The 27,566-nt window shown below is 50.6% G+C and overlaps 2 protein-coding genes across 9 annotated transcripts in view; one reads left to right on the top strand and one right to left on the bottom strand.

Moving 5' to 3' along the window:
• Positions 1 to 189: 189 nt before the first annotated feature.
• CIB2 (calcium and integrin binding family member 2) lies at positions 190 to 27,280 on the bottom strand. Of its 8 annotated transcripts, none has more exons than XR_008380580.1 (7): positions 26,719 to 26,832; positions 23,162 to 23,260; positions 19,364 to 19,398; positions 7,819 to 7,930; positions 6,160 to 6,307; positions 2,468 to 2,634; positions 190 to 2,119 (listed from the first exon to the last, which is right to left on the bottom strand). XR_008380580.1 is itself a non-coding variant. In XM_053593424.1 (7 exons), the coding sequence occupies exons 1-7, from the start codon at positions 26,830 to 26,832 to the stop codon at positions 2,098 to 2,100; spliced, it is 726 nt and encodes a 241-aa protein (XP_053449399.1). In that variant the 3' UTR covers positions 198 to 2,097. The 8 variants fall into 8 exon arrangements, 7 of the variants coding, with proteins under 7 accessions (XP_053449399.1, XP_053449402.1, XP_053449400.1 ...); XM_053593424.1 differs by having other exon boundaries at positions 198 to 2,119; positions 2,468 to 2,663; XM_053593427.1 differs by lacking the exon at positions 26,719 to 26,832 and adding an exon at positions 27,006 to 27,218 and having other exon boundaries at positions 199 to 2,119; positions 2,468 to 2,663; positions 23,162 to 23,227.
• The window catches only part of IDH3A (isocitrate dehydrogenase (NAD(+)) 3 catalytic subunit alpha), a 59,376-nt gene continuing 58,571 nt past the window's right edge, over positions 26,762 to 27,566 (top strand). The window contains exon 1 of the mRNA XM_053593423.1: positions 26,762 to 26,884. The gene's annotated coding sequence lies outside the window, so the exon portion shown is untranslated. The remainder of the gene's footprint in view (positions 26,885 to 27,566) is intronic.

The raw sequence follows: 27,566 nt of genomic DNA, 5'->3' as shown, positions 1-27,566 counted from the left end.
GTTGCATCCTGCTTCCCCAGGGCCTCCCATCCATGCAGAAGACAAATCAAGGCCGAGAGGAATGGGGACCAGATGAGGGCAGAGGTTAGCAGCTCCATGTCCCAGATGAACATTCTGAAGCCCAGACTTATGGAGCCTGCCTCCCACCCTGAACTTGTACTGAGCATGTGGCAGGCCTTGTGCCAGCACACACATTGTCCTGACTGGCTGACATCATGCAATTGCTATTGAGAACAAAACCAGTTCCCCTCCTGTGATCCCATCAGTGGGAAGGAGGGAGGACCATGAGCCACATACGGTGCTTCTGCACCCTGGGGATCAGAGCAAGAGGCCAGGAAGCAACAGCGAAGGCCCAGCCTCAGGGGCCATGGCTCTGACCCTGGGGTAGACGAGGCTTCCAGAAACAGGCCCCTCAGGTCCTCTTTGCCCCTGCCTTTCATCCCGGCCTCATGGTGCAAGCTGGGCAGACACTAAGGGGCATCCAGCCCAGCTCCCTGTGCTGCAGAGAGGAAACTGAGGTCCAGAGAGGAGGAGCTGCCATTTTGGAGCCACATAGCTGGTCAGCACCTGGCAGATAGCCTCAGTGAGGCAGGCCCAAGCCAAGTTGGCTGCTTGGGATGACTGCTGTATCATATCTGGAGCCAGCCAGCGGGCAGCTGGTGGCTGTCCCTGTATGACCAGTCACCCTCATCTGCCTTTTGGCTCCAGCCAGTCCTGACCCTCAGTAATGGCTCTTGGATCCTGCCCACAAGAACTGGCCCTAACCCAGTGTGGCCTTGCCCACCAAGAAGCCCTCAGGGCCTTGCCAAGGCACCAGCTTTGCAGGCTCAGGCCTCTGCTCCTGCCCCCTACATCAGGCTGGCTCCCTGATCTTCCGTCAGGACCTTTCCTGTTTTCACCCATGTGTCCTCCCAGCCTTGCCCCATAGTGGTGAACAGTTGGTCAGCTGCCCCACTCCCCAGGCCCAGAAGGCAGAAAGCAGAGCTCACATCCCCAAGAGAACATCACAGATGCCCTGCTCCCCAGCCTGACCCTGGGCAGAACTGGACCAGGTCACATCTGTGTGAAATCTGCCCTACTGGCCGCCTGGCTATGCAGCTTCTCTCTCTGAAAAGCGGGCCTACACTTTCTTCTTTGGGCCTGTAAGGATTAAGAGCAGGGCACCAATCCTGTGCCTGACACGTGGGTAGTACTTTATGAGCACTGACCAGAATTACTATGGTTATGAGGAAAATGGAAATGATTTTCACCCAGTGCCCTCTGTGGGGCTTGCTGGAAGATTTGAGGCCCAGATGTATCTTCTTCCCAAAGGCACACTCACTGAAATCAAAGTTAGCACCTAAAGCGGGAGGGCAATGCTTAACCTGGGAGGGGACACACCAATGGTGTGACTTCAAGGACCAGAAGCAAAGATATCGATGTGGAACATTTTCTAACATTGGTAGACATGGAAATGCAGGGACACAAAAGTGTTTTACTACCAAGAGTTCACAAACCTGTGGACAGCACACACCAGTGAAGATTCCACAGCACAGGAAGGGCAGGCAAGTGGTACTTGTGACTGCAAGGCAGAGAGATGGGGCAGAGCCCTTAGAACCCTTGCTCACACAGCTTCACATTGGGAAGGGGGCGGGAGAGGGCAACAGGCAGCTGGTAGGGCACAGCCCAGCCTGGAGTAGGGGGAAAAGATTGCATAGCTCCTTAAAACTCTGAAACTCTTGACTTTTTTTTTTTTTTTTCATTCCTCCTTGGGCAACTGTGGTATCTGTCCAGCACTTGGACAAGTCATACCCCACCACCTCTTGTTAGGTTTTCTGCCTTCCCCCCAGGGGCGAGAGGTACTAGGATTTGGGGGAGTCTGGGGAGAGGCTGGAGAAGAGCTGTGAGTCCTAAGGGTGGACCACAGGGGCCCTGAGAAGGGCCCTACTCCTCACACTCCACTTCCCTGGTTAAGGACTTTTTTGCTGAAAGGGCCACAGGAAATGTGAACCCAGATGCCACAGGTCCTTTCCTGGGGACCCTGAAGGCCACATCTGTGTAGATAGCAGGGCTGGCTGGATAGTGGGCTTCCCGGCCCTTGTAGCCTCAGCAGTGTCCTCAGATCCGGATGTGGAATGTGCTGGAAAGAGAGAAGGGCAAGAGAGGGTGAGAGGCCCTGGGCTGGGTAGGTAAAGGCTCTTCAGGCAAAAGCAAACCAGGTCCCTGGCCCAACCCTGAACAGACTCTTTGGAGTGCTGCATAGAAGGTGCAGCCCTGAGGGAAAGAACACTTAGAGGGGCAGCTGTCCCCAGGGATTCCAGGTCTTTTCCTTCACATGAGATTCTGGCCCTGGAGGGGACAAGGGCCAGTCACACATCGAGGGGAGCTGGGCATTGAACCTGACCTGTGTCCTGGCCTGTACACCACCCATCATAGACAGTACAGGACAGGGGCCCCACATTGGCAGCAGCCCCATGGGTGGCAGCACCTGAGGAAGTCAGGGGCCTTGGCGATCATGTCCTCAAAGTCTGCAAAGCCCAGCTTGCCGTCACCATCCAGGTCAGCCTCCTCAATGACCTTTTCACACACGAGCACCACCTCGTCCTCATCCAGCTCTGACTTGGTGAGCTTGGCCAGTGTCAGCTCCAGGTCCTCCTTGCAGATGAAATTGTCAGTGTTGAAGTCTGGGGGGTGGGGGGGACATGTCTGAGCCAGTGCTGGACCCACCCAGGGATGCCAAGGGTCCTACCCCATATCACCTGTTCCTCTCAGCTTGTCACACTCATATGTCCACCAGTCTCCAACATCCCTAGGGCATCTCTGTGCACAAACTCTGGGGATGCTAGGTCCTTGTCCCCAACTGAAAGGCACAGCTTGAACACCCCCATTCATAGCACTCACAATGACTATACACTTGACTCTCTGAGACAGCTCACAATTCCAAATCTGAGGCTCCCTGGGAACTTCAGGCTCAGGCCAAATGGCCCTTCTAGCCTCAACCCACAGTGGGCCCTGTATTTTTTTTTTTTGAGGTTTTTGGCTGGGGCTGGGTTTGAACCCACCACCTCCAGCATATGGGGCCAGTACCCTAGTCCTTTGAGCCACAGGCGCCACCTCCCTGGACAATTCTAAAGCTAAGGAAATCAAGGTCCAGAAAGCTGTGTGATTGGCATCAAGGAGCAGGGATTCTGGTTTGGGGCCTATTTGACTCAGACCTGTACCTTCTAAGCTGTTTCACGTGGCTGAAGACAGGCTCTGAGTCGGACATGAAGGGTCAGGAGGCTCAGAAGCCCTTATCCCATGACCAGCCTTTTTACATCCAGAGCAGGGAACATAGCCTCCTCCTGCCTACCAGGCAAACTCCATTACTGGCAATGATAAAGACAATAACCACGGGTGGCACCTGTAGTTCAGTGGGTAGGGTGCCGGCCACATACACAGAGGCTGGCGGGTTTGAGCCCAGCCTGGGCTAACTAAAGTAATAATGACAACTGCAACAAAAAAGTAGCTGGGCATTGTGGCAGGTGCCCATAGTCCCAGCTACTAGGGAGGCTGAGGCAAGAGAATAGCTTAAGCCCAGGAGTTTGAGGTTGCTGTGAGGTAAGACACCCCGGCACTCTACCAAGGGCAACAAAATGAGGCTCTTTTTGTAGTAACTGACCCAGCAAAAAGACCCCTAAAGGCCCCTAACTGTTTCAGCCTGAGTCCCCGCCTGTCTCAAACCCCCCTTATTAGTTTAACTCTGATCACAGGTTACAAGGAAGTTCTAAGTTCCCTGGCTCCCTTGCCAAACAATGGTAAAAACTCACTCAAGCAGAGTTTTCCAGGTTCTGCAACCTCCCTGAACTTACTCCAACCCCTTAACAGTGGCTAAACAATGGTGGAAAGCTTACTCAAGCAAAATTTCCCAAGCCAAGTTTGTCCCCATGTCAGCTGCCTTGATGTAACCCCCTGACTCCCTGTAACTGGTGCCAACCCCCCTGAATTGCTGTAACCCTGCCCTCGTGCCAACTGCCACGCTGTAGCCCCCCTGAGCCAACTCTGTAACCCTGCCCCTGAGCTAACCAACCGCCACATTCTGCTTCTGTTTTTGCTTGGCTCACCATGTAGCACAGAAAGGGTATAAAAATCACCCTGCCTTTCTCTTCAGGGCCGTTTGCCTTTGGGTGGTGGCCTGCCTGTGTAGGTGTAATAATCACCATCTGATTTATACCTGAAGTGGGGTCTGAGTCTTTCTTATAGGTGGCAAATGAGTACAACGTTTTGAGACCCATCTCAAAAAAAAAAAAAAAAAAAAAAAGGCCATAACTGCTAATACAAACATTTGGTGCTTTTCTCATTTAGTTTTCAAAACAAGCCTCAAAGTTTTGATTGGGTAGGCACTGAAAGCTATAACCCAATTATAACCTAAGAATATGGGGAAGGGGGAATGGGAGGGGAAGGGAGGGGGGAGAATGGGCGGAGGGAGGGTACATTGGTGGAACCACACCTGCAGTGCATCTTACAAGGGTACATGTGAAACTTACTAAATGTAGAATGTAAATGTCTCAAAACAATAACTAAGAAAATGCCAGGAAGGCTATGTTAACCAGTGTGATGAAAACATGTTGAATGGCATATAAAACCAGTGTATGGTGCCCCATGATTGCATTAATGTACACAGCTATGATTTAATAGTAAATAAATAAATAAAAACAAATGGAGGAACAGAGAAGGTGGCAAGGACAAGTCACCTTGTCCTTGTACCAGCTCTTGGCGGGTACCCTTGCACTGTCCCTCCCTGACTTGCCTGTGGATGACTCTGGGGCAGGCAGACACACTGGGCTTTCTGCAGACATGTTCTGGCTGGCAAGCTGGCAGGCTGGATTCCTGTGACGACTTTATTTAAAGGAAACTGAGGCCCAGTGTGATCCTCACTACAAATGAGACCCCAAGACCCCAGGGCAGCAAGTGATCCACAATTCTCCCTTCCATGTCCCTGAGTCTGCTGGCCCACATGCTCTGCAGTTCCCTGCACATAGACCACAGCCACCACCCCCCTACCCCCAGCAATGCCATGGCATTCCAGACTGGGGGGTGCTGGGTAGAATTTGAGCTTTTTACATGAACCACATGAGCATAGTTTGTGGAGGGTAGACCAGCAGGCACCATCTTTCTGATATACAAGGACAACATGGGTGTGCAGTTGCAAACCAGACTCCTTTGAAATAAACACGACACTACAAAAGGAAAAGATATCCCCGACAGGCCCTGCTGCCTGGGGATCAGGCTGATCAAAGGTGCTGAGGACGGAGGTCTGCCCTTGACTCCTGGTCCAGGATGGGTCACAGCCTTGCCCTGAGCCTCAGTGTCCCCATTTGAGCACTGTGACCTGTCAGTGCCTGGGTCCTGTCAGGCCCCACGGCGGGTGAGCTCTGTGGATGTGACCTTGTCTCCCTTTGGCTGCACCATCATGATTCCTGGATGGTGAACACCTGCTCCCTCTGGTGGCTAGTGAGACGGCAGGAAGGAGGGTTGGGCAGGGGTGAAACAGGGTGGCCCTGCCTCTAGAGCACTGGGGGCTTTGGGGAGCCACCCTCCAAACCACCTCATCATCATGCCCGAGACCTCCTCTCTGGCTCCTCCATTTCATACCTCAAAACTGCTGAAGCATTGTTCTAGAACACAGAACAGCTGCTTTTCGCCACCTGAAACCCTGCAGTGGCCTCAAATGCCCTGAGCACTAGGTCCTACCTCCTTGGTAGGCTCCTCACAGCCTGGCCCCTGCCCCGTCTTGTCTGAACCCCTCTGGTCTCCACATCAAGCCCAGTGCTTCCTCAGCTCCCTCAGTCTTTGTTGTTTGGCAGGCCTGGGCTGGACTTGAATCCACCAGCTCTGGTGTATGTGACTGGCACCTAGCTGCAGGCACCGAGCCAACACCTCCCTCAGTCTTCACAGGCCATTCAGTCTAGTGGGTCTGCCTGCCCCATGTCTCTAGTCCGCAAGCCACCACTGGACTCCCCAGTGCCTATGTCACCACCTATAAATGCACTCACACTAACCACCCCACTGAAGTGGGTGCTTCCCTTCCTTCTCTGCTCTCATGGCCCCACAGACGTCTCTTGGGCATTCTGTGTCCCCTGTGGCCACCCTACTGGACAGGCAATCTTCAGAGACAGGTCGACTCGACTCCCGTGTTACCGTAGATCTTGAAGGCATAGTTTGCTTTAAGCTCCCGGGGCGCCGACTCGCAGAGCACAGAAAACATGTCCACAAAGTCATTGAAGGTGAGGTTCCCCTCGCCATCCTCAGAAAAAGCTTCCACGATCCTTTCTTTGAAGGGATTCTCCTGAAATAATCATACCAATCTCCATGAGTGTAGGTTAAGAAGGAGGACCCTAGAGCCTGACTGCTTACAGCTTACATGACCTTGGACAAGTAAGAGGCCTACTGCCTCTGAGCCTGTTTCCCCATCTGTAAAATTGCAATGACGGCAACTACCTCACTGGGTTGTGAGGGGATTCAAGTAGGAAGGTGCTGGCATGTGTAAGAGCTCAGCATGTGTTCTGTTGGTTCACGTCACACCATTCACAGCAGCACTTCAAGGGGAGCACAGCCAGCACATGCTCCTTATCTGAAGCAGGAGCACACACAGGTCCCACTGCCCAGAGAGCACACGGAAGCTCCACCTGACATGCAGGGCTCTGTCCCCAGCAAGAAGAGACAAGGACATGGGCAGCTCTCAACTCAGGCCATGTCAGGCCAGGGTATGGCAGGCAGAGGTAGGGGCCCAAAGAGTGGGGAAGCTGGGCTAAGACAAACACCAAGAGTGGGACAGAGTTCAGGGCCCAGGCCCCAATCATTCTGCCTAAGACCCCCCGAATTCACCCAGACTACCCTGGATACTGCCTCCCCTGGGGAGCTGTACACTGATTCTTTCTTCTGGCCCCACATCACTTGGGCCCACCTCTCCTGTAGACCTCACCCCAGCTGACTAGCACTTGGCTGGCCCCATTCTGTGCCCAATCCAGGCCAGCAAAGGAGACTCAGACACAAACTATATAGCTTCTGCCCATGGGTGCCTCACACCCTCCTGTGACCCTCTGAGCCTGGTTTCCAGGCCAGGCTGGGTGCCTGTCCATGGCCCGGGGCTTGCTGTCTGTCAGGACTGAGGCTTTAACCAGGGTGCAGGCCTCAAGTAAATGCCATGCAACACTCTGACCTGGCCTCCAGCCATACATTGCAGGCCTGGGGCAGGGGGCGATTTGCAAAGTCCTGCAGCAGTGCAAGCTTATGCCCAAGTGCCTTCTCGACACTGGTGTGCACTTTACATATTACAGGTAAGCAGCACCACCAGCGTCAGCCTCACCTGGGAGCTTGTTAGAAAAACAACCTTGACCCTACCCCCAGACATATTGAACCTGAATCAGCATTTTGACACAGTCCCCAGGGAGTCATGTGTATGTTCCAGTCTGAGAGGCAGTGCCACAGATGCTGACCTCAGTGAGAAGGCACGACCAGACAAGAGGGAGACAAAAAAATCACCTAAAATGGGAAACACAATTCTGCCAAGAATAGCAGGTTGAGACCACTTCAAGGCACAAGCAGGGCAGCACAGGCAACAGCAGGCAGAGGCAGCCACTGCTGGACAACACTCTCACGGAGGCGTGCACACACTGCATTTATTCACAGAGAGTAGATGAGGAAACTGAGGCACAGAGCAGTGCAGTGATTTGCTCAGGGCGGGACAGCCACAAAGGGTGAAGCCAGCCAGGTTCAGCCAACCTGGGTAACCTGCCACCCAGCCCAAGGCACAGAGCCCCCCATTGCCCTGCCACAGCAGAGGCCTCCCCCACGCACCCGGAGCTCTGGCATCTGGATGATGAGGCTCATAGGCACATGGACAATAGGGCTTTTCCTGTAGTCCAGTGGCACGAGATTGGGCGCCAGCTCATAGAACCGTGCGTGGAGCCTTCAAAGGAAGCAGAGGAAAAGCGCTGGAGGGGCACCAGCCCTGGACCCCTGAGCAGCTCAATGGCCGCTAGCCAGGCCTTAGCCTCTGCAGACCCACCTCAGCCAGGACCAGGTGAGGGATCTGTGTGAGGCCATCTGCTCTGCCCACAGGGGGAGGTTCTGTACTGATAACCCGTGTCCAGGCCCTCCCTGCTCCTCCCCCAACACACACCAGCCACACCACTATCACCCCTCCCCCACCCTCCACTCCTGGGCCCACAATCAGATCTTTTTGTTTGTCTCCCTTCTGGCTCTCATGGGGTCTTCTGTGCTCTAGGCACTGTGCTACACACTTAACTTTCAACACCTTATTTAATCCCCCAACCTTTACTGTGCAGACAGGCAACTTAGAACCCCAGTGTATAGCCCAGCAAATTGAGGCTTAAGAAATCATGAGTATTTCGTCCAAGGTCACACAGTAGGAAGTATTCACGGCCATGGTTAGAACCCAGGACTGGAAATCCAGAGGAGAAACTCTTAGCCACTCTCCTCTTGCCACTCCTGAGGGTCCATCAAAGCTGGGGCCCCACAACCCCAATTCAGGCCAAGAGTTGGGTCTCCAGAAGTACTCTCAGCAGCCCTGACATCCTCAGGAAGCCCCTGTGAACAGGCCACCCACACCTCTCTCTAGTAGGAGGCCACTAAAACCCAGCCTGCTGCCTGGGCCTGGCCTTCCTCAACGATGGTTTGTGTGCCCAGCTCCTGTCCCATCCTCCTGCATAAGCCCATCTCAGTGTGCTGGGTATGAGGCACCCTGACCACATCTCACCTCTGGGAGGCCCCTTCCCCATTATTCAGTCCTCCTTTCTCCAGTGTCCCCACATTCAGTGTCCCCAAGACAGGCCCAAGGTGTGTTCAGACGAAACTGTGTCCATAAAGTGCTTCCAGAAGAGGGAAACAAGTGTAGGGGTATCGGTGAGGTGTCAAAGAAGCCTAGCTTCCCGATGAGGTCACAGTATGATCCCACATCTCCTGGGCCCACGCCTCCCCTCCTACCCCCAGAACCACATCACCCTGTGTCTTCTTCTAAGTGACACAGCCCCAAGGCCCACCCTTAGCAAGCCCTTCAGCACAGCCTCCCAAGCCTCTCTTAGGTCCTAAGAATTCCAGGGGTCTGCTGCCTAGCCCTCTCTAGTAGGCCTGACCACCTACCTAGCTCACACAAGATAATGATGCCAGAGTAGCAAGTATGATCTGTGCTAGGCCCTGGCTGATGCTCCGTGTGGATTACTGTGCTCACTTTAATCCCCAAACCACCCTGAGAGGTAGATATTAGTCTCCCATTTTTCAGGGGGGGAAACTGAGGCTCAAGGATTAAGTGCCTGCCCCAGCTTACACAGCCGTGGGGACAGGACTTGAACCCAGGACCTCAATTCTAGTTGTTTGGTTCCTTGGCAGGCATGTCATCACCTGGTTCAGAGCCCATCAGGGCAGATAAAAAGCAAAATGCCATAGGCCCACTTTCACAGCCACACATCCCTGTAAAAGGGTCTGAAATCACAAGGAAGCACCATGGCTTGGAGATACAGCACAGGGGCGAAAGTCCCCAAACCTGTCCCTTGCATAGGAGGGGGTCAGCAAATATCAGGGTGGTCAGGGTAGCAGAATCAAACTGGAACTGTCCACAAGAGGGTACTTGAGGACCTTCTTTGCTCCTATTTCCTGCGTTGAAGAAATTTTTTTTACACTTTCCCTAAATACAGAACCAAAATGTATCAAAATTCATGCATCTGGTTACATGTTCCTTTGATAGATCCACAGTGTTTCCAACCTTACTCACTGTAACCTTGGCCCTCACCTCACATATTGAGAGTAATGTTGGGTACTTCTGGGATTGGCTTGCACTTCCGAAGTTACAAAGTTACACGGTGCAGCTGCAGGAAAGCCCTGACGTCAGGCTGAGGTTGGAGCCCTGCCCATACTGCACTTGCTGTGTGGCCTTGGGTAAGTGGGTTAACCCACTGGAGAATAAATTTCCCTATCAGAAAAGTGGGGCTTGTCCTATCTATTGTTCTCACACGCGTGAGGATTAAATAGGATGATGTTAGTAAAACCACCCAGCCTTCAGCTGGTAGCTGTTAACAGGATGCTTGCCATGGCAGGGCTCCTGATATGGGTGGATTTGGGAGAGGAGCTGTGGGTGCTTGGTGGGGTTGAGGAGGTGTCCTCTGGTGGATGTGGGAGGGCAGGCCAGCTTCTGCCTTGGTAGACAAATCTGTTCCAGAATTAAGTTGACAGTTTTTGTTTTTGTTTTTGAGATAGAATCTCACTGTGCCACCCTGGGTAGAGTGCCATGGTTTCATAGCTCACAGCAACCTCAAACTCTTGGACTTGAGCAATCTTCTGGCCTGAGCCTCCCAAATAACTGGGACTACAAGCATGCACCACCATGCCCTGCTAGTTTTTCTATTTTTTAGTAGATATGGAATCTCACTCTTGCTTAGGCTGGTCTCAAACTCCTGAGCCCAAGTAATCCACCTGTCTCAGCCTCCCTGAGTGCTAGGACTACAGGCATGAGCCACAGTACCCAGCCTTATAGAATTTTTTTTTTTTTTTGGGAAGCTAATCCAAGGAAATTTGAAAACCCAAATCACTCTGGGAAAAACTCTAAAAACTTTCAAATAACTATCTCCCTGTCATCTCCCCACAATAAAGGGCACAGAGTTCAAAATTTACATACTAGTTTTAACATCCAGGACCACAAATAATGCTACCTCAACTACTCCAGAGCATGGGGCAAAAAAGGGAAAAGCCTCCCAGTTTATTTTAGAAAGTTAGTAAGAACCCTGACACACAACCCACTGGGTAGCATTCAGCATGGCCTGATGGCACATCCACATACAGAAGCACAGGTCTAATGAAAGGTCACACTGGTGCCTCACGTCCAACAGTATTTTAAAGAGAAATACCTTAGGACCAAGCAGGACTTACTCCAGGCTGCAAGGAAAGTTCAATGTTTGGAAATCTGTGACTATAAATCATATTACTAGGTAAAACATGTTTGAATCTATTTGATGATACATTTGTGACTATATGGTTGTATAGATACAGAAAAATATCTGAAAAGTTATATACCACATGTTTACACTTTGTGTGAAGTAAGAATGGAGATAAGTGATAAAAGGAAAATGGATTTTTATTTATTATTTTACCTACTTCTCAATTGTTTGGATTTTTAAAAGTACTTATGAATGAGCAAAAATTTTAAAAGTATGTATTATTTTTGTCCATAAAAAATTTTTAAATTCTTAATAAAACAGAAACAAAAGGCGTTTACACTCAGGGGCAAAAACAAAATGGTATTTCCTTATCTCAGACTAACAAACAACATCGTATGTAAGTGATAAGACACTGGAGATATCCCCATAAAGGGGGGGTGCCTAAAATCACCACTGTTATGGACCATATCCATAACAAGAGCACGTGGCCCAGGATTCAGTCATCTGAGGACCGAAAGTACTGGGGGAAATGAATAGCATGTCTATTGAACATGTACAAATTTTTGATTTTTCTTTTTATTGATGCCTTGAGTAAAGGAAATGTACATTTTTTCTTGCCATTATTCCCTAAATAATATGGTATAACGACTCTTTTTATAGCATTTATGTTGTATTAGGTATTATGAGGAATCTAGAGATGATTTGAAGTATACAGGAGGATATACACAGGTTATATGCAAATACTACACCATTTTACAGCAGGGACGTGAACATCCTCCGTTTGTGGCATTCTCTGGAGGTCCTGGAACAAATCCTCCACGTATACTGATGGACAATGGTAATTAGTTAAGACAATAAAATAGTATATTTAAATATTGGAAGCTGGGCATGGTCACCCACACCTATAATCCCACCTCCTTGGGAGGCCAAGGCAGGAAGATTGTTTGAGCCCAAGAGTTAAAGACCAGCCTGGGCATCTAAGCAAAACCAAATCTCTACAAAAAAATAGAATAAAATAAATTAACTGGGCATGGGGGCACATGCCTACAGTCCCAGCTACTCAGGAGGCTGAGGCAGAAGGATTGCATGAACCCAGGAGTTTGAGGTTGCAGTGAGCTATGATTCTACCACTGCCATTCCGCTTGAGTGCTACCTGGTCTCTTAAAAAAAAAAAATTGAAAATGGGCGGCACCTGTGGCTCAAAGGAGTAGGGCGCTGGCCCCATATGCTGGAGATGGCAGATTCAAACCCAGCCCTGGCCAAAAACTGCAAAAAACAAAAAAACAAAAACAAACAAAAAAAAAAATTGAAAAGGAGGATGCAAGTTATTATTTGTTGGAAGAACAAAAATAATCGGCTTAAAAAACTATTTGAATCATTAATAGGGAGCACTCAGAGGTTTTCTAAATATATATATATATCACCATTAGCCTATTCAAAAATATGATTTAAAAGATATAATCCACAATTTAAAAGAACCAAAAAAATCACACCCAGGGAGAACATCATGTGATGAAGGAGGTGGAGATTGTAGCGATGTATCTAAGGCCAAGGAACCGACAAATGCCAGCAAACACCAGAAGCTAAGGAGAGGCAAGGGAGAGTCTTAGAACTGTCAGAAGGATCATGGTGCTGCTAACACCTTGATTTTAGATTTCTAGCCTCTAGAGCTGTAAAAATAAACTTCTAGGGTGGCACCTGTGGCTCAGTGAGTAGGGCACGGGGCCCATATGCTGAGGGTGGCGGGTTCAAACCCAGCCCCGGCCAAACTGCAACAAAAAAATAGCCGGGTGTTGTGGTGGGCGCCTGTAGTCCCAGCTGCTTGGGAGGCTGAGGCAAGAGAATCGCGTAAGCCCAAGAGTTAGAGGTTGCTGTGAGCCGTGTGACGCCACAGCACTCTACCCGAGGGCGGTACAGTGAGACTCTGTCTCTACAAAAAAATAAATAAATAAATAAATAAATAAACTTCTATTGCTCTAAGTAAAAAAACCCAAAACATCAAAAACTGTGTGTAGAATTAGTATAAAATGTACTAATTTTGAAGTATGAAGAAAATCATGGAACTTAACCAAAGGATATCAAATATTATAGGTAGCTAACTATTGCATATTTCTGATTAGAAAGGCTTAATACACGGGCGGCGCCTGTGGCTCAGTCGGTAAGGCGCCAGCCCCATATACCGAGGGTGGTGGGTTCAAACCCGGCCCCGGCCAAACTGCAACCAAAAAATAGCCGGGCGTTGTGGCGGGCGCCTGTAGTCCCAGCTACTTGGGAGGCTGAGGCAAGAGAATCGCTTAAGCCCAGGAGTTGGAGGTTGCTGTGAGCTGTGTGAGGCCACGGCACTCTACCGAGGGCCATAAAGTGAGACTCTGTCTCTACAAAAAAAAAAAAGAAAGGCTTAATACTGTAAGTCTCCATTTTTCTGTAAAATAATTATAATCCTAATCAAAATATGCAAAAGATCTATAATATCTTTTAGATATCTATAATATCTTTTAGATATCTATAATATCTTTTAGATATCAGAACTTGCCAGCCTGATCCAAAAATATGTTTGGAAGAATAAATGTAGAGAAGTTGGGGGGAGGATTCAAAAAAGAGAAACTGGGGAAATATTTGTCCTATCGGATGTTGAAACAAGGTTTAAAGTGACATAAGTAAAACAGTACAAAATGGACATTGGCATTGACAAGGCAGATTGGTGGAAGAGACAGACCCAAACATAAATCAGAATTAGTCCATGATAAGTAACATTTAAAATTAATGGGAAAAAGTCTCGGCGCTTGTAGCTCAGTGGTTAGGGTGCCAGCCACATACGCTGAGGCAGGCAGGTATGAACCCAGCCCAGGCCCACTAGACAACAATGACAATTGCAACAAAAAAATAGCCAGGCACTGTGGCAGATGCCTGTAGTCCCAGCTCCTTGGGAGGCTGAGGCCAGAGAATCACTTAAGCCCAAGAGTTGGAGGTTGCTGTGAGCTGTGATACCATAGCACTCTACCCAGGGTGACACAGTGAGACTCTGTCTCAAAAAAAAAAAAAAAAAAATTAGTGGGGAAAAGATGGATTTTCCTGAAAGACACAAACTTGTGGCCAATAATCACACTTGGCTTTCACATACTTAAATTAAAATAATGAATTAAAATTTATAGTTTACTTGCCACATTTGCAAATTAAAAGATTTTATATTATATATTTGGATTTCCTGATCAAGCTGGGCCTAGATTCCCCTTAGCTTTTAGCTTGGGGCAAAGGAGCACCTGTTTTTGTAGGTACCAGCTCTAAAGAGATGCCACTGCACTGGACAGCTTCACTTATATAATTACAGTGCATACTGGGCCCTACAGGCAGCTGAGTTTCAGACCTAATAAATGACAAGGATATAACAGGAATGTGGGCAAAAATCAAAAGTCTTATTCACTGTAGTACTAATTGAAATGGTGAAAAGTCAGAAATCTAAATGTCCAGCTGAATGAATTAAGGCACATCTATTAAATTCAACAACTTAAAATATTATAGACTATCTATTAGTATTGAAAGTTGTCACAAGATACTAAGTGAAAAAAGTAGAGTGTACAGTATAATCCCATTTTTAAAAAGCTTGAATATATTTATATACCTAAGACAAGACTAAAAGGAAGGTCGGTCACTAAAATGTAACCAAGTGATTATTTTAAGAAATTAAAAAAAAAAAAATTTTTCCCCCTGTCTGGCCCAAAGTCCTTCCCTCCCTCCCTTCCTATTATTTCAAGTGGTGAGGTGGCAGTAAGAAAAATTTTTTTTCTTTTTTAATATTTTTTTTCCCCCGTCTGGCCCAAAGTGCATGCCTGCCTGTCTGCCTTCCTTCCTTCCTCCCTCCCTCCTTCAAGTGCCTTCCTTCCTTCCATCCTTCCTTCCTCCCTCCCTCCCCTCCTCCCTCCCTCCCTCCTTCCTTCCCTCTTTCCTTTTTTCCTCTCTTTCTTTCTTTTATTGCTGGGGATTCATTGATGGTATAAGATTTGTCACACACTGAGACCCCACTCTTTCTTTTTTAATTTTTAAAAGCTGAGCAGCTGGGTGTAGTGGCTCATGTTTGTAACCCCAGCATTTTAGAAGGCCAAGGCAGAAGAGTTGTTTCAGAGCCCAGGAGTTCAAGATCACTCTGGGCAACAAGTGAGACCCGTCTCCGTCTCTCTAAAACAAAAATGTGTCCCCAGGCAGGGTGGCTCATCCCTGTAATCCTAGCACTCTGGGAGGCTGAGATGGATAGATTGCCTGAGCTCAGGAGTTTGAGACCAGCCTGAGCAAGGGCGAGACCCCATCTCTATAAAAATAGAAAACTTAGCCAGGCATAGTGGTGGGTGCCTATAGTCCCAGCACTTGGGAAAGTGAGGCAGGAGAATGGCTTGAAACCAGGAGTCTGAGGTTGCTGTGCACTATGACGACGCCATGGCACTCAACCCCAGGGCGACAGAGTAAGACTCTGTCTCAAAAGAAAATAAAAAGGCTGTGATAACATAACATAAAATTTACCATCTTAACCATTAAAAAATTTTCTTAAATTGTAGTAAAATGACATGACATAAAATTTACCATCCTAACTCTTTATAAGTAGATATTCAGTGTTGTACAATCCATCTCCAGAAATCTCTTCCTCTTGGAAAACAGAAACTCCGTACCCATTAAAGACTTAATTCCCTATTTCCCCCAACTTCCCAGCCCCTGAGAACCACCAGTCCTTCTGTCTCTACAGATTTGACTGCCCTAGGTACCTCATGTAAGCGGGATAGTACAGTGTTTGCCTTTTTGTGACTTGTTTATTTCACTTAGCACAATGTCCTCAAGGTTCTTCCACATTGTAGAAGGTGCCCGACATTCCTTTCTTTTTAAACCTGAATAATATTCCATTTTTTAGATCAAATAAACATTTTGTTTATCCATTATCTGCTGATGGACGCTTGGGTAGCTTGCATTTTTTGGCTATTATGAATAATGCCACTAAGAACATGAGTGTACACATGTATCTTCAAGACCCTGCTTTCAATTCTTTTGGGTGTATCTCCAGAGGTAGAATTGCTGGACCATATGGTGATCTTAAGTTTTTTGAGGAACTACCATACTGTTTTCCATTGCTTTCTTATCTATTTTTCCATGCCTAAGGAAAAATAATTTAAAGCATATTATAAGATAACACGATCTGGGGTGGCACCTGTGGCTCAAGGAGTAGGGCACTGGCCCCATATGCCATGGGTAGTTGATTCGAGCCCAGCCCCGGCCAAAAAAATTAAAAAAAAAGATAATACGATCTGACTTTTTTGATAAACACATACAAAAGATAAATACTGGTACAACACACACCAAAAGATAAGTGGTCATTATTTCTCCACAGTAGGATTTTAGGTAATTTTTTTTTCTTTTGACTGGCTTTACTTCTAATTTTTCTACAGTCATCATGTATATGTTTAAGAAAAAAACTAAAACTAATCAAAATGGGGGGAGATGAAAAAATAAAAGTAATCGAAATGGATTATACAAAATGTTTAAAAGGTTAAGAAAATAAACAATAAAGTAACAAACAGACAAATGCCTTGGGGTGCAGGCTGGGTGAGCCTCCCACTGCACTGAGGGGACAAGGACCCTGTTCCATTTGTATAGCCTCTTGGGGTAAGAGGAGTTGGGTGCTGAGCAGGGCCCTATAGAAAGGAAGGTGGCTGAATCGGGGGGTGGCCTGGTGAGGTGGGCTGCCCACCCAGCTCAGTGTAGAGTGGAGGATTTGGTGTCAAGGCAGCAAGTAGATCTACCTGGGTGGGGCAGAGTGGGAGGAAGGAGGGGAGGACCAAAGGAGAATTGTCGGTGACTCGGTATCGTTTCCCCAAGGCTGCCAGCTGGTTCCCAAGCTGCAAAGGAAAACCTCCTACTCAAGTTTCCTCCTCACCATCTGGTCAATACTCAGGGTGCAGCTTACCAAGGAAGCCTCCAGGTGGGGGTGGGGAAACAGCATGAAAGGCCCTTGAGAGTAGGGCCAGCCAGCAGAGGCCAGGGTTTGGCCAGCCGGGCTTTGCTGCTGACCTGCGGTGTACTGCTGGGCAGCTCTGTGGCCCTTGCCCTCTCTGGCTCTGGGCCTCAGGTATGCTGCCTGGACCTGAGTGAACAGAAGAAAGAGCTGGCCTAGCAGAGATGGCCAGTCACACTAGCCTCCACTGAAGCCCAGAGAGAAAAGCAAAGGGGCCCAAACTGGAACCATGCTACTGTGGCCATGCTTGGTCCCTCAGGGACAGACAGTCTCCACACCCCGCCTTGTCTCATACCCTTCCCTGTGGTGGGCCAGAGGGCAACAAAAGTTTAGGCAGCCCTTTGTTGTATTTAACAAGACTGTCACTGGCCCTCTAGCCACAAGGGCCTGTGAGGAAAGAACTCCAGGGAACACTGTCGTCCCCACACTGCAGATGTGCCATGAGACACAGATGCCACACGGTGGGGACCAGATCCCAGGGAGACTCTCCCCTCCTCACATGACCGCTTGGCAGAAAAAGCACCAGGTCTAACCCCTTGGGTCTCCAGAGAGGCTAATCCAGAGATGCAACCTGAACAAACCAGTGGCAGAACAGGCAGAGGGGGCCCAGGAAGAGGTGTCCCACTGGCTGGAGGGTCCTTTATGGCTTTTGGGACCTCAGGTGTGGCCTCTGCTCTAGTGTGCAGAGCTGGGCAGGCCAATGCAGTGGAGAGCGAGGTCCCCCCCTCCCCACCAAGTCATCTTACCTGCTTGGAGTTTGCTAACGTGCTAGGGACACCCCTGAAGGCCTCAGGGTCATACTGGACTCAGTTCCTGGCCTGCTTTGAGCCACTCTTCCCTCTTGCCCTGACAGCAACTTTGCTGTTCTCAGCAAGAATACCAGAGGCTGGAGGTGGGGGAAGCAGGTTTGTGTCCTTGTCCCTGCTGCTCCCCAGTCTAAAATGTCCTCTCCTAGCCAACTTATTCTTCACTCACATATTCTTCAAGTGCTTCCTGGTGGCTAACAGGAAGCCATGCGTAATGGCAGGTCTAGGGGGCTGAGCACTTAAGCCCATGAGCCCACAGAGCCCCTACCAGGCCATGAGAACAGCTGGGTGAGCACTAGTGAGGCGGGGAGATGGTTCTGGAAGGATGCAGAGCAATACCAGGGCAAGAGGAGGAAAGGCACTCCAGGCAGTGAGACAGTCAGGGAGAAGGCTGGGGTTGGCAGCATGGAAATTTCTGTGGGCCTCAGAAGCCAAGCAGCCTGGGCTGGGCCTCTACAATAGCAGGGACAGGGCAGGCGGAACTCCCTGGCCAGGCTTAACAGATGTCTATGCCAAGAATTCTGAAAGGTAAGAGGTGTGTGAGAATGCTGGGATGACACTTGTATTAGCACAGTTCTGAGAGCCATCCTGCCCAAATGAGGACCTCACCTGTCACATCTCTCAAGCTAAAGACCAGATCTCCTTACCAAACATCACACCTGGTGTTAGTGTCCCCAGCAGTGCTCTGAGGGTGGGTAGCATTATCCCTATCTCACAGAAGGCACTGAAGCTTGGCAATGGCCCAAGGCTACGGAGCTAGGATGCTGGGAGTACAGTCTGGATCTGCTGATGCCAGACCTCTCTGGGTGACAGAAGTGGGGTGTCCCCTGCCCATTCAGGGACAGATTGCAGTGGCAACTTCGGCAGAGGGAAGGCCGAGGGGTACTGCCTGTCTGAGCAGTGTGGTCTGGGCAGTGACAAACTGCTCTAGTCCCAGTCTGTCCATCGATTGCCAGGGAAAGTGATCTTGAGACTTTTCTGGCTTTTAGTGCCACCTGATAGCCCGGGCAGAGGGGCCCGGCTAGGCCCGAGAGGCAGGTTTCCCAGCATTTTGCAATTTCTGCTCACTGTCTGGTTCTGGGGATTTGAGGCTGCCAGTCCCCTTTGTCTTTCTTATCTGGGTCTACCCTTCAAACTCCCAAGGAGAGGGGCTTTCCTGGGAAGGAAGGAGACCCCTGACGAACCACTCTGGGTAGTAGGCTAATTTTTAGATATCCAGGAGTGCAAGGACATCAAATCTGGAGCCAGTGGGCCCTCAGTGACCCCTAGTCCAGCAGGTAGGGACTCTCTGTAGCAGCCCCAGGATGCAGTGAGACTGCAAGGGACCTGCAGCCAGAGGCTGGGTCCTCGATTCCTGGCTGTGTGACTTTGGCCAAGTTGCTAAGCCCCATGTATAAAACGAGGTTACAAAGATTCTCTTGTTACAATGCCACAGTGAGGACTAAGTAAAAACATGCCCCCAAACCACCCACCCTGGAATCCAACATGCAGTGAACATTCAATCCTGGCAGAAGGATCTGGATCTATAAAGCAGCTCAGGGGTGGAGCAGAGGCCTGAACTTGGCTCCTGATGGAGGTCAGGGCTCCCCCCAGTGAGACATCCAGCCCACACTGGTACCCCAGCCCCAAGGGGGTGAACAAGAAGCCACACTTACTTGAGGATGTCCTTCTTATTGAAGAAGGTGCAGTCCTGTGGGGGGAAGCACACACAGTCGGCCTGCAGCTCCCAGGCTCCTCTCTCCCTCAGAGCTCTCGATGCTGCAGGGCCTCATACGAGCAGCCCAGGACTGGGGTACGAGAGACACTGCTGCCATTGCCCGCTCCCTTTTCTAAGGGGCCCAGAAAATGCAGCCCGAAGGCTTTGTCCATTCTGAGCCAGGCCTGGGGAGCTATGGGCATAGGAGGAGGTACATATCCCACCTCCAGGAGGGAGATGGAGAACTGACAGGTGGATGTGCCTGAAGGGAGGGCAGGGGGATGGTATAACGGGGAGCTGGCTGGGAGACAACTCCAGACTGAGGACTCAGGTCCCCACAGTGTGCCCCACAGCTGCAGAGGGCACCATCCCCATGGCAGCCCTGATAATGGCCCTGGCGGGGTTGTGCGATGTGCATCCTAGGTGGCCACAGGCAGCAGCCCCAGGCTCAGAGGCCAAGAGTTCTAGGCACATAGACCAGGGAAGAAATATCAGTGTGTGCCTGGTGTCTGAGCCACATAGAGAAGGGTTGAGGCCACATAGAGAAGGGAGTGGAAAGGCTCTGGGTACAGGGAAGAGGAAGGTGGCCAGGGAGGAGCTAGTGCTGCTGAGGCCCCCATGTAGGCATTCCTCAGGGAGGAACAGCACTGGACTGTGACCCCTCATCTCAGGGGTCAGGTCAGGCCTGCCCAAGGTGTCAACCCCAGGAGTCTGTGATGATGGCTGCTGTGTCAGTGCTTTGTGAGTGGCACAGAGGTGAAAAGGACCCTGCACCTCATAAAATGCCCAGCTGCAGAGATTTTTTATGCTTCTCTCCACCGCTGTTTAGTTCCTCCACCTTCCCCACTGCTCCAGCATGAAGGGAGAAGGTCTTGTAGGTTCTGCAGAGCCCAAAGCCCATGGGGCTTGCTAGGACCAAATGCTGACCTGAGCTGGCTCTGAAGAGGGGCTGTGGCACACAGCCAGGCCTGCCCTGGATGACAACTGAAGTCACTAGCCAGAAGGACAACTGGACTGTGAGTTGAGGAGGGCCAGAGAGAGGACGCCCACAGGATGCACACAACATCTAGGGCTTCCACTGGGCTCCTCAGGAGAGCTGAAGAAGGGAGAATCAGTGGGAATTTCCAGGGCCCATCTGGCCCAACAAGTCTTCTAAGCTACCTGCTGCTCCCCAGGAAACACAGGGGCTTTGCTGACAGGGACCTTCTAAGCCACTTATTGATCCTCAGGAAATGTTGGGGCTTTGCCGATGGGGCTCCTCTACAGAAGCCAGGAAAGGTGCAGGCTGATGAAGCAGCCCACCACTCCCCACCCAGCACAGACAGAAAACTCCTCGCCTCCCAGGCCTAAGATAGACAGGCTGGGGACATGTGGGCTGACTCCTTAGCAGACTCCAGAAACCTGGAGCAGGCAGCCAGGGAAGCCTGGCCGAGTCTAGGCACAGAATTCCCTTTACCCCAGAGCTGTTCCCATGGTCTGGAGGGGCCCCGTAGAAGGACCAGGCCCTCCCAACTAGCCCAGAGGGGGCTGTCAGTAAAACTGGGAATGAGGATAGATCTTGGCTTCTGCTTTCTTCTGCCCAATCTGTCCTTTTCCCCTTACTGTCTCCTCTCTCCTATCCCCTAGTTTAGAAAGGAAGTGCCCAGGTCCTGACCTGAGGGTTCTACTGGCAAAAGATGCAAAAGTGTCCCATAGAACCCTACTCCCTAGCCACAGTTCTTTAGAGCTCTATGCCAATACAAGTTCTCAGGCTCTAGGGGTGGGACCTAGGAATGTGCATTTAAAAAAAAGCCCTCCCAGTGATGCTAAAGTGTGCTGAAGTGTAAGAATGCCTGCTCTAGAGCAGAATCATGGGGAGAGCTGTTTAAAATACCTTTGGCCCCTACCTCTTAGCAGACTCCTGAGCCATGAAATAGGAATCCCTGAGGATGGATCTAGGTATCAGTGGTTTCCAAAGCCACAGGGCACAGCAGCTCACACCTGTAATCCTAGCACTTAAGGGCTGAAGCAGGAGGATCTCTTGAGCCCAGGAGTTCAAAACCAGCCTGGATAACATAGCAAGACTTTGACTCTACAAAAAATTCAAAAATTAACTGACATGGGCTGGGTGCAGTGGCTCAGACCTGTAATCTTAGCACTTGGAGGCCAAGGTAGATGGATTGTAAGAGCAAGACCCCATCTCTAAAAATAGCCAGGTGTTGTGGCAGGCGCCTATAGTCCCAGTTACTTGGGAAGCTGAGGCAAGAGAACTGCTTGAGCCCAAGAGTTTGAGGATGCTGTGAGCTATGACGCCATGGCACCCTACCAACACCAACAAAGTGAGACTCTGTCTCAAAAAAAAAAAAAAAAAAAAAAATTAGCTGATGTGGTAGTACAAATCTGTAGTCCCAGCTCCTTGGGAGGCTGAGACAGGGGGATTGCTTGAGCATAGGAATTCAAGGTTACAGTGAAATACGACTGGGTCACTGCACTTCAGCCTGGGCAACATAGCAAGCCTTTGTTTCTAAAAAAATTTTAAAACTAGGGTGGCACCTGTGGCTCAAAGCGGTAGGGCGCCAGCCCCATATGCTGGAGGTGGCAGGTTCAAACCCAGCCCCGGCCGAAAACTGCAAAAAAAAAAAAAAGAAAAGAAAAAGAAAGCCACTTGATTGGTTCCAATATGCAGCCCAGGCTGAGAACCACATCAGAGCCAGTAGATGATCAACATGAACTTGGCACATATGATTCTGAATAGCCAATTTTGTTCAATCCTCATCATCAGTCTATGGAGTAGGCATTATCTCCCCACTTTACAGATGGGAAAACTGAGACTCAGCAAAGTTGAATAGCTTGCCCTAAGCTATAGGGCTGATGGGGCTCCTCTATAGAAGCCACGAAAGGTGCAGGCTGATGAAGGAGCCTACCACTCCCCACCCAGCACAGACAGAAAACTCCTCACCTCCCAGGCCTAAGATAGACAGGCTGGGGACAGCAGTAGATGGAGCTGTTCTGATGGCAGCTGTTCTGATCCCAGGAGGGCTGGGAATGGAACTGAGGCCTGTAAATTTCTTGACCACTGTCTATGACTACAGAGCTGCAGTCTACTTGTGACTGCTATATACCAGCCACTCGCTGGTCCTGCACCCACTGTATATCCCTATACCCGGCACACTAGAATGACTGACCAGATATTTCCATATATAGATCTTCCATGGCAGTTATTTTATCATCTCAATGGTCACAGAACATCTCACTGAAGGCATTGCCTCTGCTTAGCTTAAGCTTTCTCATTATAAACATTTAGTAATAGATGTTTCTCCATTTCAACATTACTGATAAATCTGCCATGAACCTGCTCATTGACTGATGTTTTCTGTTTCTTCTGTTGGCTTGTTTCCCTGGGATGAGTCCCAGAGAGGTACCTCACAGGGGGTAAATAAGGCAGGTGTCCTTGAAAGCTTCTTAGGGCTCTGAGTAGCCTGGTGGTGTGGCAGTGGAAAGGTTAGGTAGTCAGATTCAAATTACAGTCTTGCTTCAGACACTTAGGCAAGTCATTCTCCTTTTTGAGCCTCAGTTTCTATATCTGTAAAGTGGGAATAGTGCCTCTCTATTTGGGACAGTATGAGGAGCAAATGAGATAAGGTGAGGAAGTCTCTATATGCCACAGGTGACAGGGCTTCTCCACATCAAAACAGCTCCATCTACTGCCCCATGTCCCAGAGGCATCTCCCCAGAGTCTGCAGCTGTACCACTGTGAGTCACCAAAAAGCCCACCTACCTCCACATACTCAGCTGCCGAGGGAGCTGAGGCCACACATCTGTGGGGACCCTTTCTTATACTCCTCTGAAGGAAAAAGACTCCATTATTGCTTGGCACCTGACAGTTCATAGGGACATAGAGAACAGGTGTTCAGGCAAAGGTACCAGCTCAGGTAGGGTCATGAGGAGTGGGAGGGAGAAAAAGAGGAAGGAAGAGAGGAAGGTGGCCCTCAGGACTCAGGCAGCAGGAGACAGGATGACCCAGGCTTTTATAGTAGAAGCCTCCAAGTCTGTACTCACTCCACTGTCCCACCTGGAGATCTCCCCTCCTTTGCCAGCAACTCCAAATCTTCTCCATTCTCCAAAATTAAACTCAAGGACTACTTGATCCAGGCAGCACCCCCTGCCTCCCACCTCCTATGTGCCTGGTCTACCTCTGCCAGCAGTCAGGCATAGCCCTGCCAGCTGGAATAGAAGTGGTGCTGCCCAGCTGACCAACACATGGCTCATGGCCAGGCTCCAGAGGGCTCTCAGTAGATCCCCAAGAGAGCTCTGTGACATGAAACCCAAAGCTGGGTTAATACTCCCATTTTAGAGGTGGGAACAGTGAGACCCAGAAGGGGACAGTGGCTTGCTAAGGTCTACAGCCTCCCTGCCCAGATGACCTAAATCTAGGATTTCAGAATCCTTGTCTGGAGTTCTTTGCCTGTCTACAGCCAGGCCTTACCAAATATCTATTTATTCATTTTATAACATCCTCCAAGTGCCTCTCTCTACCAGGGCAGGGGCCACATAGGAAGGATGGAGTGTAAAGAGACAGTGGCATGCCCAGAGGGATGAGTGTGTGTATGTTATGAGACTGTCTCAAAAAACGAAAAGAAAGATGAGCCAGACTAGGTTAGCCAAGAGGTGAGAGGAAGGCACCAGGAGAACAAGGCCAGAGGTGAGGGTGTGCCTGGATAGAAGCCCTTCAATATGCTTGGAATTGGGGTAGCAAGCCCTGTCTTAAGGTTTGAGGATCTGGGGGATGGATGTGCAATGCAGAGGAGTATTTTGGGCAGAGCTAGGCATTGTGGCTCATTGCCTGTAATCCTAGCACTCTAGGAGGTCGAGGTGGGTGGATTGCCACACGGGTTCAAGACCAGCCTGAGCCAAGAGTGAGACCCTGTTTCTAAAAATAGCCTGGCACTGTGGCGGGGGCCTGTAGTCCCAGCTACTCAGGAGGCTGAGGCAAGAGAATCACTTGAGCCCAAGAGTTGGAGGTTGCTGTGAGCTATGATGCCACGGCATTCTACTGAGGGCAACAAAGAGAGACTCTGTCTCAATAAAAAAAAAAGAAGCTTAAACTTCAAGAATCACCAGTGGGCTGAGCATGGTGGCTCACATCTGTAATCCTAGCACTCTGGAGGGCCAAGGAGGGAGGATCCCTTGAGCTGAGGAGTTGTAGACCAGCCTGAGCAAGAATGGTTTCTATTTTCTACTAAAAATAGAAAAATTAGCTGGATGCAGTGGTGGGCAGGTGTAGTCCCAGCTACTCAGGGAAGAGGATCACTTGAGCCTAGGAGTCTGAAATTGCTGTGAGCTACCAATGCCACAGCACTCTACTCCAGGGCAACAGAATGAGACTGTCTCAAACAAAGAAAAAAAAAAGGAGAATCACTAGGTTTGGGATCCAGGGAGGGGTGGGTACCCGCCTTGAGAAGGCAAGACTACCAGGAGAGACTCTCATGAAACCCTAAGGGTCACTTGGGAAGCAGGTGCTATAAGTTAGGGCCACCCCCAGCTGGGACCTGGCTGGCTGGAGAGCAGAGGGAAGGCGATGTGGGGCTCTCAGTTTGCATAGCTCTTATTTTTTCCACCCTGCCTGGCTGGGTCCAGCCGGGCTCTGGCAGAGGATCAGAACTCAGCACTGGACTGGCTCCAAGAGGTAACCCAATGCCAGGCCAAGCTGAGAGGAATGCAGGCTCCCACCCCCATGAAGCAACTCTTTACTTCTCAGCATGTTTTGCGGCTCACCTGAGCCCACTCCCACCTGGAATGCCTCCTTCTAGGCCCTGCTTGGCAAAATCCTACCCTTCTTCCAAGGGCCTGCCCAAGTGCTACACCGTATCTGCACCTTCCACACACAGCAGAAGCACCCTCCCTGTTGGCCTCCCACTGCCCACTGCACCTCCCTGGGAACATACTCCACCACCTGCCTCTGTCAAGGGCCACCTTGGAGGTGAGAGTCTATCTCACTTGACTGTAGTGCCTTGAGGACAATAAGCACATATGCCCACCCTAGCCCACTCCCAACTAAAGGAGTGAGCCTCGTTTTCAGGACTCAAATTCCTGTGTGAGCCCTGATTGGCAAGGGTACCAAATGGCTCCTCAGCCTCTGTTTACTTTTCTGTAAAATGGGGCTAATAATCCACTTTGATATGATAATCAAGTGAGTTAATGACTAGAGGGCATGAACTACAGCCCAGGAACACAGCAGAGGCCCCACAATTGTGGCCCCCTCTTCCTTCCCACAGCCTGATATAGGAGCTGAGAAATCCATGTTATTGACAACTACGTATTCCAGGAGGGGGAGGAGCCTGTGTTTTGTCTTGAACCACATCTGAGGACCCACACCTCAAGCCTGCTTTCCTGCATCTCCACAGATCCTCAGAAAGGCAGAGGCATGTCCAGGGACCCTGCTGGTGTTCTTCTCCCCCAGTTACACAGGTGACAACACAGTCTTGCCCCACTACCTGGGGGAGTCAGGAAGGGCGTCAGAGATCACCTGGAGAGAGAAGGGGAGAGACATCCCAAGCCCAGGAAACAGCATGGGCAGAGGCAGGGATGGAGGAAAGAGCCTGGTGAATAGGGGGCCTGCAGATTGCTCTGAGGTGGCTTCAGTGCAGAGGGCAGGGAAGGGGCTTGGGGAGACAGGCTGCAGAGGAAGTCAGGAGGTCAGAGGAGCTGGCCAGGTCTCCAGGCAAGCCAGAGGGTTGGGTTTCTTTCTGTAATCATGGGGAAGTTTTTACATGGGTAGGAAAGCATTGGGACACCAGACCTGGACAGCTGGTTCTGGAGGCAGGGAAACCTCCACGGGGCTAAGCTGGTGGCCATGTAGGATGTAAGATGGGTACCTGACTTGCCTTTTTTTTTTTGGAGACAGTCTGACTCCATCATCCTGGGGTTGAGTACCTTAGCATCATCATAGCTCACAGCAACCTCAAACTCTTGGGTTCAAGAGAGTCTTTTTGTTTCAGCCTCCCAAATAGCTGGGACTACAGGCCCGGCCACAACACCCGTCTAGTTTTTCTATTTTTAATAGAGATGGGGTCTCACTCTTGCTCAACTCAAGCGATCCACCCGCCTTGGCCTCCCAGAGTGCTGGGATTACAGCCCTGAGCCACCGCCCCCGGCCTGACTCGCAAGGAGAGATCCCAACAAACAGGTCGTCCCCAATTTAAGGCTGTATTGGAGACGGATACACCCACTCCCAGCCCAGACAGGACCTCAGCTCTCATTTCTGCTATTCCTTGGCTATTTCCTGAGACTGGGGCAGGGAGGAGGGAAGGGCGGTCCTGGTCCAGCTCAGCTTACTGACTCTCTCCTCTGTGCCAGGGTGGTGGGGTGAATTATGGGCCGGGGAGTAAGAAGCAGTTGTAGCTGTACGGAGGGGCGCCTGGGAGAATCCTCATACTGGAAAGCTCTCATGTTCTCCAGGTGGGGAAACTGAAGCTTGGCGAGAAGGAGTCATCAGCACAAGGTCAGGCTGCGAGCTGAAGGCAGAGGCAGGGTTTGCATTCCGGTGACCTGGCTTTCGAGAGGCCGCGGCAAGTGCGAGGGGTGGAGGGAGCCGCTTCTCGGGTCGGAGCGCGCCGGCTCACCTGGTAGTTGTCTAGCTGCTCTTCGGTGAAGATGGTCTGCTTGTTTCCCATGGTGGCCGCCACGCTGTCGGGCCCGCCCGGGCGCCGCCTCCCATCAGCGGCCGCTTGAGCCCGGAGCCTGCGCCCAGCGCCGGCGGCCCTAGCCCCCAGCGCGGCGGACAGCTTCTCCCAGACGCCGGACCGCCGCCTCGCCTCGCCCCGCCCCCTCGGGGGCGGGGCGCGGACCTCGAGCGCCAGCGACTCCTCCCCGGGGCGGGGAGAGGGCCGGGCACCCGGCTCCGCGGCCGCAGCGCGCCCGGGGCCAGCCAGGGGGCGCTCTGGCTGCGGGAGGTGCCGTCTTGCGCTCTAGGTCCCCGGTGTCCGCGCTGTTGTCTGCTCAGGACCCACCAGGACTCCGGCCGCTGGAGGCCAGGTCGTGTGCAGGGAGCGTGCAAGCCTGGGAAGATCCCTTCCAGGGCTGCGGTGGGCAAGTAACGTGATCATGGCGCCCCTTGCTCCGGGGCGGGAGACCCTGGACTGTGATTGCAGGCATCTGGCTAGGCCCCAGCTCTGCCAACGTCT

The sequence above is a fragment of the Nycticebus coucang genome, chromosome 6, assembly GCF_027406575.1.
Source record: "Nycticebus coucang isolate mNycCou1 chromosome 6, mNycCou1.pri, whole genome shotgun sequence".
Taxonomy (NCBI): domain Eukaryota; kingdom Metazoa; phylum Chordata; class Mammalia; order Primates; family Lorisidae; genus Nycticebus; species Nycticebus coucang.
This window is presented reverse-complemented; position numbering and strand designations above follow the sequence as displayed.